Below are 13,950 nucleotides of genomic sequence, written 5' to 3' on the forward strand. Positions count from 1 at the left end.
ATGCACATTATTCATTTAAATTTGCTTGTTACATTACTTGAATATGTTAAAATACATGCATTGTACTTTGTCAGCGAATCAGTGTTACGTTTGGTGATGTCAAATTTCTTGCTCAATATCTTGAACACCTGTATGTATCACTCCGGCGTATTGTAGCGTAAAACTGAAATAAAGTCATTACTGAATGTCATTGCTGTTTGTATCAAATAGTAGCATGTCTAGGGTGGTTGGTGGCATTCATTTTATAATGTTAATTGTGTAAATGTGTAATCAAATTGTAGAATTCAAATTGTACAATAATTGTTGATATGCTTGGTGGTTTTCCTCAGGGGCAGTCCTGCTTACGTGTAAGTTAGCATAATTGATATTTTAATGAAAAATGTGGCTGAAGACTGTAATTATTTTTACACACATATTTTATCATCATGTACATTTAGCTAATGACACGGCATATGTTTAATAAAATAGTGAATAAAACCCAAAGTAAGAGTGTTTGTGTTTACCTTGTCAGTATGGTCATGTATACCAATTACCATGCAAAAGTCTTGCTGTAGTTTCCGAAAAATGATAAATGGATATTACTTTATGAAAGTGTTAACTAAATAGACCTCAAGGTTAGTGTTGAAAAAATATTTGTTGGAGGTCATATTTTCTGAAGTAACCAAAATGAAATAGGAAAGGGATGGTTTCCATAGCTATAAATGTTGGGGCCTGCAGTGATACATTTATGGTAAAGAAGTACTGATTTAATATTGGTTTGTGCATGGTTTCTAACAGTAACATGAGGTGATTTAAAGGCTGAATTTCTTTTCCTCTTGCAATAGTTTCTTATCCTTTTTCACCCCTATTCTTCAACATATCAATTATTATTTTCTTTTAACGTTTTTCAATTTGTATGTTTTACTTATACGAAAACAATCCTTTTTTTACGTTTCAAACCCTCTGAAAATATGCTTTCACATTTGTGTTGCCTTTGCGCCCATAATATATGCACAAAAATATTTGACGGGCCACAAATCAATCTTTTTCATGGTAATTATTTCATAAGTAAACTGTGGGCGGATTGTTTTTGTTCTATGTCTCAGTCGAAAGTGACTAAGTTTTGTATTGCTTGCAAAAAATCTGTTTTTCTGGTTGAGACTCGAAAATAGCACAATGAGAAGCAACTTTGATCTTCGAAATCTTTTGCGTTGGCGCAAATTTCCATTCGTCATCAAAATCTTATTTTTGTTTCTGTATTCAATGCACTTGAGTAAAACCCCCTTGCCGGTTTTTTTTTTATTAGCGGGGCTTCGGACAGCGCCAACCTGCCTGCAAAATCCACCCTTTAACAGTGGAATGTGTAATTCGATGATCAAAGCTAAATATGCCGCTGGCCGCTGGCTTTGTGTGTAGTTGGGAAGGGAAATGTGAGCGAGATGGCGCGATAAGTCGATGTGCGATGCACAGGCAAATTGCATGCTGGATGGTAAACCGGATAGACGAGACGTGCCTACAACACTGCGCAGTTCATGCCAACACTCAACATCCCCGGCTCCACAAGCAAAACGGTCGGTAAATCTTCGGAAGCGACCACACAAAAAAAAATCGTCTTTGGGCAATTTCTAATAAGTGTATCTGTCTCGTCTCGCTCGAGGATCGGGAAACTATTAAGTCTTTGTTAAACTGAATAACAGAAGCGGTGAATGATTTCTAGCAAGTTACAACCATCTAGCCCCCTTCAGCCCCCCTCTGGCCCCCCTCTGCATAGCGAGTAGTACCTCGTGTTTATTGCGTGAGTCACTGCTTTTGGGATGAAGTATATTGACCTCGTGGAGGACCGGCCATACCATTCACATGTACCCAACACAAAACTGGACCATTCACTGCTTTCTTCTGCTCCTCGTTTTTATCGTCAACTTGCAATAAAAATTCAGCGGAGACTTTGGACTTGGAATCAGTTCCTTGTGTAACTCAACGACAGAGTGGCAAGTGCATGTACTTGGTGGTCCAACTTTGTTTTTCAATAAACTGAGCGGTTTCGTCAATCGTCGCTGTGTGAAGTTTGTGTGCATCGTGCCGTGTCTGCTGGCTGCAGTTGTTTTGTTGTTCTTTTTTTGCAAGAGGAACTGTCTACTCTTAGATGTTGGCGGTATGATGGCTGAGTTGCTGCCAGTAGTATTCACGGTCATCGTGGGTCTAACATTTCCTTATCTACCCAGCAGTCAGGCTGACGATAACCCAGGTCAGTCACGGAATATTTAAGTCAAGCTTTGGTTAACCACAATTGTTAAATTTTGACTATATTTGCACTTTACAAATTACAGGGGGTTTCACCCATACCGACATGACCGACCACACACATCCAGTGCAAGTACATATATGTGTGCAAGTCGGTTTATTTCAAATGTGACTTGGAAAGGTTATAGTTATACACTAACAAAAAGTATGTTTTTGTAATTTTGTACTAACCTCCCCAAGTCAGATACACCATGGAGGAATTTTACACACGTAAATATGATTGATTGTAGACTAAATTTGGACAAAAGTACTTGTAATTTTGAATACAGTCCTAATCCTATGGCCTAGTTGTACAGGTACAAGTTTTTTATTGAGAACGTGACATTTTGGAAAGAATATTGCATCCTGACGCCACTTTTTTTCTTAATACATGTCTAAATGGAGGTCATTCATTGCAAAAATTATAAAAAGACATGAATCTGGAACTGGGAAAAGTCCAATTTTGTTTGAAAGTACATGTACTTTGACATTTTTCTTGACTCTCCATAGACTTTGCACACAACCAACAAAGTGGCATCTGGATTTAATACATTCTTTCCGAAATGATGATTATTATTTTTTTAACATGATAATTGTCCCTAATTAGAGTTGGATACCTTGGTAGGACCTCTTCGATCATTGATGTTTGGTGTAGAAAAGTTTGAATGTCATTCATCTTATGCGAGATAGAAAATTCACAACATTTGTAAACATTGATAATTGAAATATTTGTTCTCTCAACTTGTTCCTTTATATTTTGGATCTCTCTGTTTCTTTGTTTTGAGGTCTATGTTAGATTGATTTGTTGTTTATTTGCCTGCTTGATACAAAATCTTGTGACGCTGCCATGTAAACTGACTGTTAAACCACTGGAATGCCAACACAATATATCGGTGCTTAAATCAGCCAGAACAGAGCATTCATGCATGATATCATCCCATACAAATTGCACAATAAACCCATTGGACGTAATCAATTCCAGCAGAAGGACAGATTGGAGCGGAAATGGATGGATTTCATCACAAAAATAGGAATTAGTTGACCAAGGTTAGCAACTTTTGACCCTGAACATTGAACAAGTTGATCCAATGTAGGGATTTTACCTTTGCAATAGTGGAAGGAGTTAATTGATTCAAAACTCTGTGTTTAAATGAAATAAAACCAAACAAATGAACAATATTTTGTTGCTATTTAAAAAAAAACTAAAAGTTGCTTGAGTAACAGTAGTTCAGAGCTAACATACATTAAAATACACAGGTTCAAATTCAAAACATTTTTAGTACGGGGCCTTTTAGTTTTAGGACATATGCCCACATCCTGTAAATGAGGTACATTTCTTTTCAACTGAAGTTCTTTACAGAGAAATGTGCAGTTCTAGGAAGGGCTGTGTAATTATGTGCAACATTCACTGATTTTGGTTTGACCTGTGATGGATCTCGATCATTATCACGAACACGCACTTTTACCTTGAACTAAAAACATGACATATTTTACTGCAAGGATGGAGTGATTGTACATCTACAAAAATACAAATTTGTGTAATGTGTTGTAGTGGGTAATGGTTTTATGCTACATTGCACTATTACCAAGGCTGTAAGGAAGTCATGTATGCCACTGAGGTGTTAATAATAATAGTTATTCTCAGCATCTTTAATACCTACAATGCCATTCCCTTAGATGTTACGCCTGAGTGATTTCATTTCTCATTACGCAAGGAGTGGGGCTGTAATATGGGTCATCTCGTTCGAGCGTGGTCTAATTCAGATATAATCAGCTTTTTCATTTAGAGCATTGACCGTGATTGCAGTAAAAGTCCTCTTAAATACTGTGAAGGCAGCATTTAGCCTGTTAGGAATGCAGATACCCTAGACAAGATTCCTTGAGAGGGGGGGGGGGGGGATGCTGGGGAGGGAATGTTCTCCTGGCCTGGGAGCTCTAGAAATTAGCACACTGGATTCACCCTCCTAATGTTCTTCCTGGTCTGGCCAGATTTGTGCATGTATCTTTCCACTGTATGAACGGTTTGGGAAATGCCAAACTATAGGCTTACAGTTACAGACAATGTATAGCAGATTCCAGTTTTATTTCAAGAGATTAAATATTCTCTCTCAAATTTACCGGTAGCTGTTTCGGCAGATTTAAATGGTTGAAGTTCAGTGATTAAAATAGAGAGGGAAATTTAAAAGTTAGAATTTTTTGGCCTGCTTGTTAATTGTTGTGATGTTTGTGTTATTTTCTGTAGATTTTCGTGGAAAATTGCCAGGCCTCTTGCGGCAATACGTTGAGTACATACATGTACGTGTACATGTACACGGGTCATAATCCTCTAAATTGTCCATACTGGCTGGCATTGATTGTATTGATTTTGGGTTCAGGTAACAACAGGTGGGTGTCTCTTCTTCGATTGACCAGTTTAAGATATTGATTATACACAATAAGGATTTAAATGAAAGATGTGTAATATTGAAGTCAGATGAGTGCAGGGCCGTATTATAGACAGGTGAATATTAGGGTGTACGGCGGTGGTATTATAATTTTTGGGGGGGGGGATGTTGGGCAGCTTACATGTAATTTGTGCATACTTTTCTTGGGGGTGGGTGGGCTTTGTTTTTTGGTTTTGGGATAATTATATTTTTTCATTTTGAGTGGCCTCATATGTATTTATTGTGTATATTTCTGTGTTTATGTATATATTGTATTTTTTCTTGCCTTATTTCTACAATAGAAAACTACATGCATGGGAACATCTCTAATTCTATACAAAGTTGAAATCCCACACGTTTCAATGGAAAAAGTTGGTTTCTGTGAATTTTGTACTTTCACTTGCATCATGTATTGAACGAAGGTCACTGTTCTCTCTTACCCTGGTACATTATAAATGCAAAGCCCCAGCAAAGTGTTCCTTTAACTTGACATTGATGTGACCTTATAACCCCTGGCAAAACGCAGTGCCCACATCCCACCCCTCCAAAAACACTGAAAATGCAAGTAAAACATATTTTGTGTTGGGGTTGTTTTGACACTTTCTAACTTATCCTCATTTGTAGCGGTGGTGTCCATACTTAGGCAAATCTGATTAACTATTGCCCAAGGCCTATGTGTAGCATGACCACTGCTGATTGGTGCAAACTGCAATGCAGACCTAGTAGCTGGAATGCCAGATGCCGTCAATGAAATTTGTGAAATCCTAGCTGTAGGCAATGGAATAAATTCCTTAATCAGGTCAGTCAAATTCCTGTAACTAGGCCTCCTTATCTCTACCTTCTACTAAACAGTGGGTACTATTAATACCAGTACACCTGCATGACTGTTGTAAATTAAATTTAGTTTATATTTGAAATTTACTCTATTACTTTGACTTTTTTGTTCTAAGGGGATTATGGTTTTTTTTATTTAAAGTATTTTTTCTTTATTCATATGTTTGTAAATTTCTGTTTTTATTATGTGTAATACAATTACAGTGTTATAAATGTAGTTGAATGAATTAATACAGTGTAAAAGTATTATAATGTGTTACAGTTGAAATTGTTATATATCTCTTGATTTATTTTGGACTTAACATTTCTTATTCCTCCATGGTATGAATGGGTACTAAACTACTAATAATAACTGAATTACTTTTTTTTTCTGAATTAATCTTCTTCTAATGATGGGACATTAAACAGCTTACATGCACACAAGCCAACTATCTGATGAACACATTTGTTGACACAGGATATCAGACAAGACCTGAATAATGTATGTGACTTTCAGGAAGATTTGGCGTTGAGTTCAAGAGTACAAAGTCACCTCATGAAGCAAGACAACATGCGAGAATTATACAAAGTGAATCTTCTCCTACCTGATTTGGTTGATAAAGTGCATACATGTAGGTCTATGTCTGAGATGCTCACAAAACTGGCAGTCATTCACTTCTTAACATCCGGTTAGTTTTGAAGTACTGATATTATGTAGGCTTGGAATCCGTCAAGACATTACATTTTTGGCCATTTTTAGCACCATTTACAGTGATCCACGCATTGCAGTTCCAATCTGTTTCCCATTTTATTGTAAAAGTTGGACAAAGAAATTGACGGGAGTGAGGCTTGAACCTGCGACCTCCAGAATACTATACCGGCACTCTGCAGACTGGTTTCCATTTTGTTAGACAAATTTTAGATTAGGTGATGAACCAAATGAATTGAACTGAATTGAAATGAATGGATATTTGTGTCTTGCTTTTGGTCTTTGAATGGGACATGTGGTGTTTTGGGCCTGCACAATGCATTCATGTGGGAGCTGTGATCATCAGCAGCTGGCCCTGATGATTCTGGTATTTTCCTGTGGGCAATTCCTGAATGTAATGGATGCAGGACACCCATCACTATCAGCAAACTTCAGCTGACCTGAATACCGCAAAGTAACCCCCATGACCCCAGCAGGTCAGTTGGGTCACCACGGGTTTAACTTCAGAATGCAAGAAATGTGCTGCTACTTTTTTTGAGGACCACATTTTACTCATGTTTGTACAATTGTAAAAAGCAAGTTGAAAGTTAGGCTTCGTACATTTCATTAAAAACTATCTTTAAAAAAGTTGTAAATCAAAAATATCTTGAGCAAACAAATGACAGCAAAGGGGTAGCTTATTTCTTTTGACCTACTTAAGGTAAATTGCAGCACAAGTGTCTGGATAGAATTGAAAGTTGATTTATTAGTTAGTCATACTTCACACTTTGCGATTTGATTTGCTATCTGAAAGTGTGGCAAAATACCTGCCTGTGCACCGCCAGCAAAAAGCTCATCAAGATAATGTCCCCGGGCCTAGGTCTAAAACCTTAAAATGTATTTGTCTGTCGGTAATTACCCTACTGCATGTCCATACTGAGTCGTCCTGGCTTAAATTACAGGAAACGTTTTGAGACATAAAAATGACATGTCTGTAGATAGTGATAAACACGAATGATAAACTGCTTCGAATCTTCTGCAAAGCACCTCCTGAAAAGTTGAAAATCTGCTGAGGAATTTTGTAGGCGTGCTTTGTATTGTATATATTGTGCCACAGAGCTATAGTTCTGAGTATTGAGAAGGGGTAAATCTCAGGTGCTTAAGTTCTATAGTCAGTAAGATTATGGCCATACAGGGTCAATCTGCAGAACACTACCATTCTCATCCATGTAATCCCATTTGGATTTCAATGGACCACAGAGAAAGTTGTTAGGTATTTATAAAGGGCCCCCTTTTCTAATCATAAACACATTGCTGGATGTTGCCACTTAACCTAATCATTATTGCACATATTTTACTGCAGGTGTGACTTTGGGAAATAGAGTTGCATATTAAAAACACCTATCACAGTTTGTAAATTGAAATGGTCATAAAAGCTATTAGTCTTTAACACAGGTAGTGTAGATGAGTGTCCTTCACGGGCATTGCTGGAAGTTAAACCCTAGTATTGCTTTGTACTTTTCTAGTGCTGGCCTGTATTGTCAGCAGACAATAATGTGTAACTGGCTTCCTTGATGTGGCACACAAGTGCCACCCTTATGCAATCACTCTATGAATAGACTTGGAGGAAATCTCTACACAAAGCATTGAGCACAACAAATAAACTATGTGGACCAGGGCTGGAGGAACAAGGCCTGTCAGCTATATGCTGCTACATTGTATATATGTATCAGCACTAGCAGCAGCAGTGTGCGCTCTAGGTAACCTTGGAACTGTTTTCCCTTTGTAATATCCACAAGATACCCCTGGAATTGTAATAATTATTACATACCAAAACCAGAAGTACATTGTAAACTGAGGTGTTCCTGACCCACACTGCAGCACACACTTCCCTGAGAGATACATTTAGCTGAATTAAAAAGCAGAAATGAAAGCCCTCGATGGGAACTTGTTGACAACTGGACTCATAGCAAATTGTAGTTTTCTTGGACACAAAATTTGAAGTAGTGGCAAGTCACCAACTGTTTCCTATTCAGAAAGGTTGTGTCTTAATATGTAAAGAAGGTTTTGGATTCAATGAAAAATGGAACTGGGTCTTATTATCCAGGTATTTGTACCATCAGCCTAAGCATCCAATTGCAAATTGTGTTGACTTGAAAAGGGTAAGAGGCAATTTGTATACTCCATGCACTTTAATACCAAACAGTTTGCTGCTAGTGCTGGAAGGAAGGTTCCCTGTTTCTTGTTTGACAAGAACAAGAAATTGTAATTAGTACAGGACTCGCTATGATCTAACCACAGAGCAATTGTTGTTCAGAAGGTGTAGGTGAAGCTGTTGAGCTGGCAGCTCAATGGACATTATACATGTAGCCGTCGGTTATCATCGTGACTTACTCTTATGTGCCTGGTAGGCATGTACCATGTGGTATAGTATTCATTTGTTCACGATTCAGCTCTTTGTTGCAGAAACCACATCTGTTCCCAATGTATCAACGGAACGAAACGTTTCCCTGAAACTTTACAAAGAAATAATGAAATTAGATGCATGGTTGTTAACAGCTTTCTCACTGTTATTGTCTCCCACTCAGATTTGTTAATGTCAACGTTAAGAAGCAAGTTTGTGTTTGCCTGTGACAAGGATCTCCTGACATTCAAGTGCCCAAACAGCACAGTCATTACAATAGAAAGTGCCAACTATGGACGACAGGTGCCCAGTGAACGCATGTGCCCATACAGATGGAGCACAGTAGGCAGCTATCAAGTCACACAATATCATGAGAACACCAACTGCAAGGCAGTTAATTCTCATCAGGTAAAATATCCATTCACAAAAGTTCATGTACACTGTATTTTTTAGTTTTACCAAACTGCCAATTGGCTTTTTTTTTTTTAACTAAATTACTCTCAAGCCCTGAAATGTTAGTTTAAATTGTTTCAACCCCCCCCCAAAAAAAGGGATGTTGAAGCTCACCTGAAGCTGGTAACCTTAAGTGGGACAAGGGTGGTTGGAGATTGAATGATCTGCCTGACTTAGCATTTTGAACAAACAGTTTAGAATGGAAATGTGTGGTAAAGAAACCATGCCTGGCAGTATCCAGATGGGGATGTCCCCTGAAACCATTTGAAAATCAGTACTGCTGGTGCCTATAGACCATTTCAATGGCAGCCATCTTAGAGGTGCAGTGTGTTAGTTTTGTTTCAATGGGATCAGAGTTGATCTTTTTCTGCATTCACTGTTTCTGATTTCAACTTTATTGAACAAAAACACCTCCGAGATCCTTGCTGTATGCAGCATTTCCCTGCTGTTTGTGTACAAAAATTAGCTCCCATATCCCCTTTAACAGAAGGTTACTGCTAACGTAGCAACCAATCATCCCAACAGGACTAGAGATATTTTGGGAAGTGACTTTTCTGGTATGAATGTGTCTACATGTACAATGTACAATGTACCATTTGTCATCTGAAGTGGTACTGTAGCAGTCAGGATTTAAAGTTTCCTACAGATCAAACAAAAGAAATCAGGCGAAAAATGTTGATGACTGCTGTGGCACAAAGATTGAGATAAGCAGTTATGTGGGTCAACAATGTTGGGTTGTACTCTTTTCTTTGTAGATTTATAAGTTGCAACTCGACACTGAGTTGGCAACAGAAATATCAGATAAGGAAAGTTAGATATTGAAGAAGATTTAGTGGTGGCAGTGTACTGTACAGTGCATGAAAAAAAATCAGATTATTATAGTTTTTATAACTTTGAAAACACTTCAATTCAAAAGTACAGTGACACCATAACACAGCAAATGCATGGCAAAATCCATATCAATGCAAAACCAAGGAAAATTGTCTTCCAATTGTTCAGCTGGTCAGAGACCATAGTTGAAGATGATGTTTACATGTTGAAACATTTAAAAGAAAAAATAATCAAAATCCATTAACAGATTTTACCAAACGTTTAAACTTACCCAAATTTTTTAAATGGTACTTTGTTTACCCAATTCACCTGATGGAGAGATGTAGCTTCATGATGTCATTTTCAGATATGAAGAAATATTTGTCAGAATGTTTATATTTTGTTTATTGTTTTTAGGTTATAGAAAACATGTGTGAGAGCAGACAATTCTGCAAGCTCAGGGTTTCCAGCGATTTGTTTGGTGGTGATCCATGTCCTGGAACAAACAAGTACCTAGACGTCACATATAAATGTAAACCCAGTAAGTACAACATATAGCCTACTATCATCATCAGTAGATGTACAAATGTACTACAGGGCATGACAAACATTTATTTTGCTGATCATACAGTCAGTCTGCAGCGCACGCATTAATGTGGTGAAATCCCAAATTTTCTATGACGGCCTACGTCATGAAACGTCCACAAGACTTACACATGTAACTGCGAACATTGTGTAACATAACACAGGTATTGAATGACTACGTGGGTGGCATGGATTTTCATGTTGTTCAGTTTCATCAGAAAGAGTAATGAAAGTTGAGATATGTATGTTTGTGAAAACAAATTTAAGACCCGTACTGTTCTTAAATGATATAACATTGCAATTTGCATATTTCATGATTTTAGAATCTTAAGTTCACTCAACTGTCTTAATTGCACAGTTTTTCTTAAACTATGGAGTCGGGTTGCTGATTCACTAAGTTTGGTGGAAATTGATTGTCGAGAATGTCAACTTTGTTTACCGTAGTTTACACTTTTTTGCTGAGAGAAGTATTTGTTGTTGACATTTTTAGCCATTAAGTAATATTATTTTGTACCCCAAAATAGTAACGACCAAGTATTTGCTCCTTACGTTCATACAAGCTTGAGGAATGGGATATAAATAGAGAGTGCACACAGCATGAAACTATTTACACCCTGTGGGCTAAATCATACCGTCTTTGCTTATCACTGAACTTAAAGGAACGTGTAGCACTTGCCTATACTTACAGTGCTTCCTCATTCTATCCTGCAGAATATTTATACACATGCAGTTGCCCTTCTTATGAAGCCCGGAAAGGGACAGGGTGGAAATATTTTTTGTAATTTGCTAATTCGTTCCCACAAATTGCTATTCATTCCCACGAATTGCTAACTCGTTCCCACGAATTGCTAAATCCTTCCCACGAATTACTAATTCGTTCGCACGAATTGCTAAATCCTTCCCACGAATTGCTATTTTGTTCCCACGAATGGCTATTTCGTCCCCACGAATTGCTAAATCGTTCCCACGAATTGCTATTTCGAACGAGTTAGCAATTTGTGGGAACGAATTAGCAATTCGTGCGAACGAAATAGCAATTCTTGCGAACGAGTTAGCTATTCGTGGGAACGAATTAGCAAACTACAAAAAACATTTCCACCCTGTCCCTTTCCGGGCTTCGTAGCTTCTTCTGTTAACTATATAGTGTTGAACAAAAGTCATGGATAGTGCACACTAGTCTTAGACCATGTGCCATTTGTTTACAAGATTGGATGTTTTGGTCACCAAATGCCATCTTGCAGCTCATGGTTCTTTCTGCACTGCATGTGTATATTTTGATATTATGAATGGTTTCAAAGTGTTGACGTGTAGAGTTGAATGTGGGCCAAATGGCATGCAAAAGATGCTTAAATGTTTGGGTTGCCCGGTGGTTGCCTGTCGGCATGATGTCACAGGGTGTGTTGTTTGTGCAGGACAAAATGTAATGCCCATTTACTGTTGGTACATTTCAGGTTTGGGCATATTGGCAGCAATATCCCATCTGTTTGTTTGGAATATAAATGCAGATAATACAAAATTGCTGTACAAAAGCTGTACAAAAGCCGTACAAATTTTAAGAAAAGCAAACTCCATGTAGTCCTGGCATTATATTCAGTTGGTTTATGCTTATCATAAATGTACGGCAACACAAACTCTGCCACAGGTAAAAGTGTTTGTATTTCAAATTCTCCTGCAGTTATTCATTGTAAAATTAATATACAGATATATCAAAATCAGTTTACAAAAGTTCTATTTTTATCAGCAAACACCAAAGACAATTTACTATGCACTCTCTCCTTTCATATGATGCAAAATGTTGCTTTATTCAGTTTATTTCATTAAAGGGAATATACAACATTTGCAAACATCGAAAAATAAAACTACCAAGTTTTTGCGAAATACCTTAATAGGATGTTGGTAAATGACAGTCTAAAGCATCCTGTAAAATTATGGCACCTGGTATACTGTCATTTTCAAGAAAAGTGGTATTTTTGTATCAATTTCCAACGCTGATCGGCCGATCAGCGTTGGAAACAACTGGCTTTTTTTTCAAATACTGGCCCCAATTGACCATTGCACTTGTTTGCAATCGATTACAAACCTATGAACGGGTACGAGCCAGCTAGACTGGTTCCCTGACCTTACAATTCCCCAATGTATGTAAACTAGTCTGTTTCTTCTTATATGGAGTCAGGGAACCAGACTACAGGAAAATGATCGTTTTTCTTGGTTTTTATAGCATTTGCGAACCCAAAACCTCCTAAAAATCAGTGTAACTATATTTGCTTTATATTTCCAACCCCCCAATTCCATCCATTTCTGAAATTTACAGCAAAAGCAAATGATGTATATTCCCTTTAACCAACATGAAAGGAACAAGAAAGTATTTTTCATAGATCTTACTTTTAGTTTCACTTTCATAACAGAGGGACACATACCTTTAGTCGTCCACAATATGTCGTGAACGAGGTACATAAACCTGCATTTTTCTCTCCCCTATCCAGGTGTATTTCACAACGTGGTAGTGTGTGAAAACAGCCACATGATGCTACATTGTAATGGCAAAGAAGTTTTAGCAATTCACTCGGCTGGATTTGGTCGACCCATTGCTGCTAACATGAAGTGTCCATCCTTCAGCATGGATGATATAGGTTAGTGATAATGCCACTCCTTCATGATCCCACCGTAAACTAGCTGCTGAATTTGCTTTTACCTTCTTGGAAAGCCACTCAAATTGATTTGATTAGGAAAGAGATGGCATGACTTGCAGCCAAACATGGCTAAATTTGAAGTGCATACCGGTATATATAGTACTTAATAGTGTGCAAAGTATACCTGTAGGAGGGATTGATTATTCCATGCACTGTGATATATCCATTTGAAAAGGTGAAACGTTTCTGAAGAAACATGCACAGCATAACAGTTGTTTCTAAACTACATTTTCTCAAGTAATGTATTCTGAAAGGTGAAGGCAGTAATCAAAAAGGTAACAAAATGGCATTTATTGCATTTTTGGAAACGAAGTCTTCAAGTGTTTACCTCAAAGAAGCAGTTTTCAGATTTACAGTCACCATCTATAGTCTGTAGTTAATCATTCATCCGTTGTTATGTCCTACGTGTATTTGCTTGTGATTCACACAAACACATTTGAGAGCCTTGTTAACCACTTCGCGCCGGGATTATTTTTGCCCAAAACTTTGATTTTTGCAAAAGGTAAAATTTTCAAGCCAACTTTTGATATACAACCATGCAAACGCCACAAATACTGATTTCCAAGAGTCATTTCAACAGTATTTGTATGATATTTCTTGCCAAAATCTTATACCAGATATGTTTCAATACTCCGGGTTTGTGCACTGGAGCATAAATTGTATAACAATAGGCCGTGCACAACTGCCAAATTCAAGATCAATGCATGGTCCGCCTCCATAGACTTCAAGTGTGTGTGTGTGTGTGTACAAAGGGCACGAGGGATTAGTGTGTTTAGACGTCACCCGGAGGCGAGTCCAGGTAATCTTGACGTCTTAAACCCGTCA

At 37.7% G+C, this 13,950-nt stretch overlaps 1 protein-coding gene across 3 annotated transcripts in view; it reads left to right on the forward strand.

Moving 5' to 3' along the window:
- The first annotated feature begins 1,405 nt into the window (after positions 1-1,405).
- LOC119722940 (protein eva-1 homolog C-like) overlaps positions 1,406-13,950 on the forward strand; it is a 34,275-nt gene continuing 21,730 nt past the window's right edge. The window contains exons 1-4 of one of the 3 annotated variants that reach the window (XM_038193355.1): positions 1,406-2,224; positions 8,772-8,995; positions 10,268-10,391; positions 12,919-13,065. In XM_038193355.1, coding sequence (XP_038049283.1) covers positions 2,134-2,224; positions 8,772-8,995; positions 10,268-10,391; positions 12,919-13,065 — 586 coding nt within the window. In that variant the 5' untranslated portion in view covers positions 1,406-2,133. Of the gene's footprint in view, positions 2,225-2,877; positions 3,307-7,543; positions 7,944-8,771; positions 8,996-10,267; positions 10,392-12,918; positions 13,066-13,950 lie in introns of those variants that run through there. The other 2 variants (XM_038193356.1, XM_038193354.1) reach the window with 2 other exon arrangements.

This window comes from Patiria miniata, unplaced genomic scaffold (assembly GCF_015706575.1).
Source record: "Patiria miniata isolate m_02_andy unplaced genomic scaffold, ASM1570657v1 HiC_scaffold_16, whole genome shotgun sequence".
NCBI lineage: Eukaryota > Metazoa > Echinodermata > Asteroidea > Valvatida > Asterinidae > Patiria > Patiria miniata.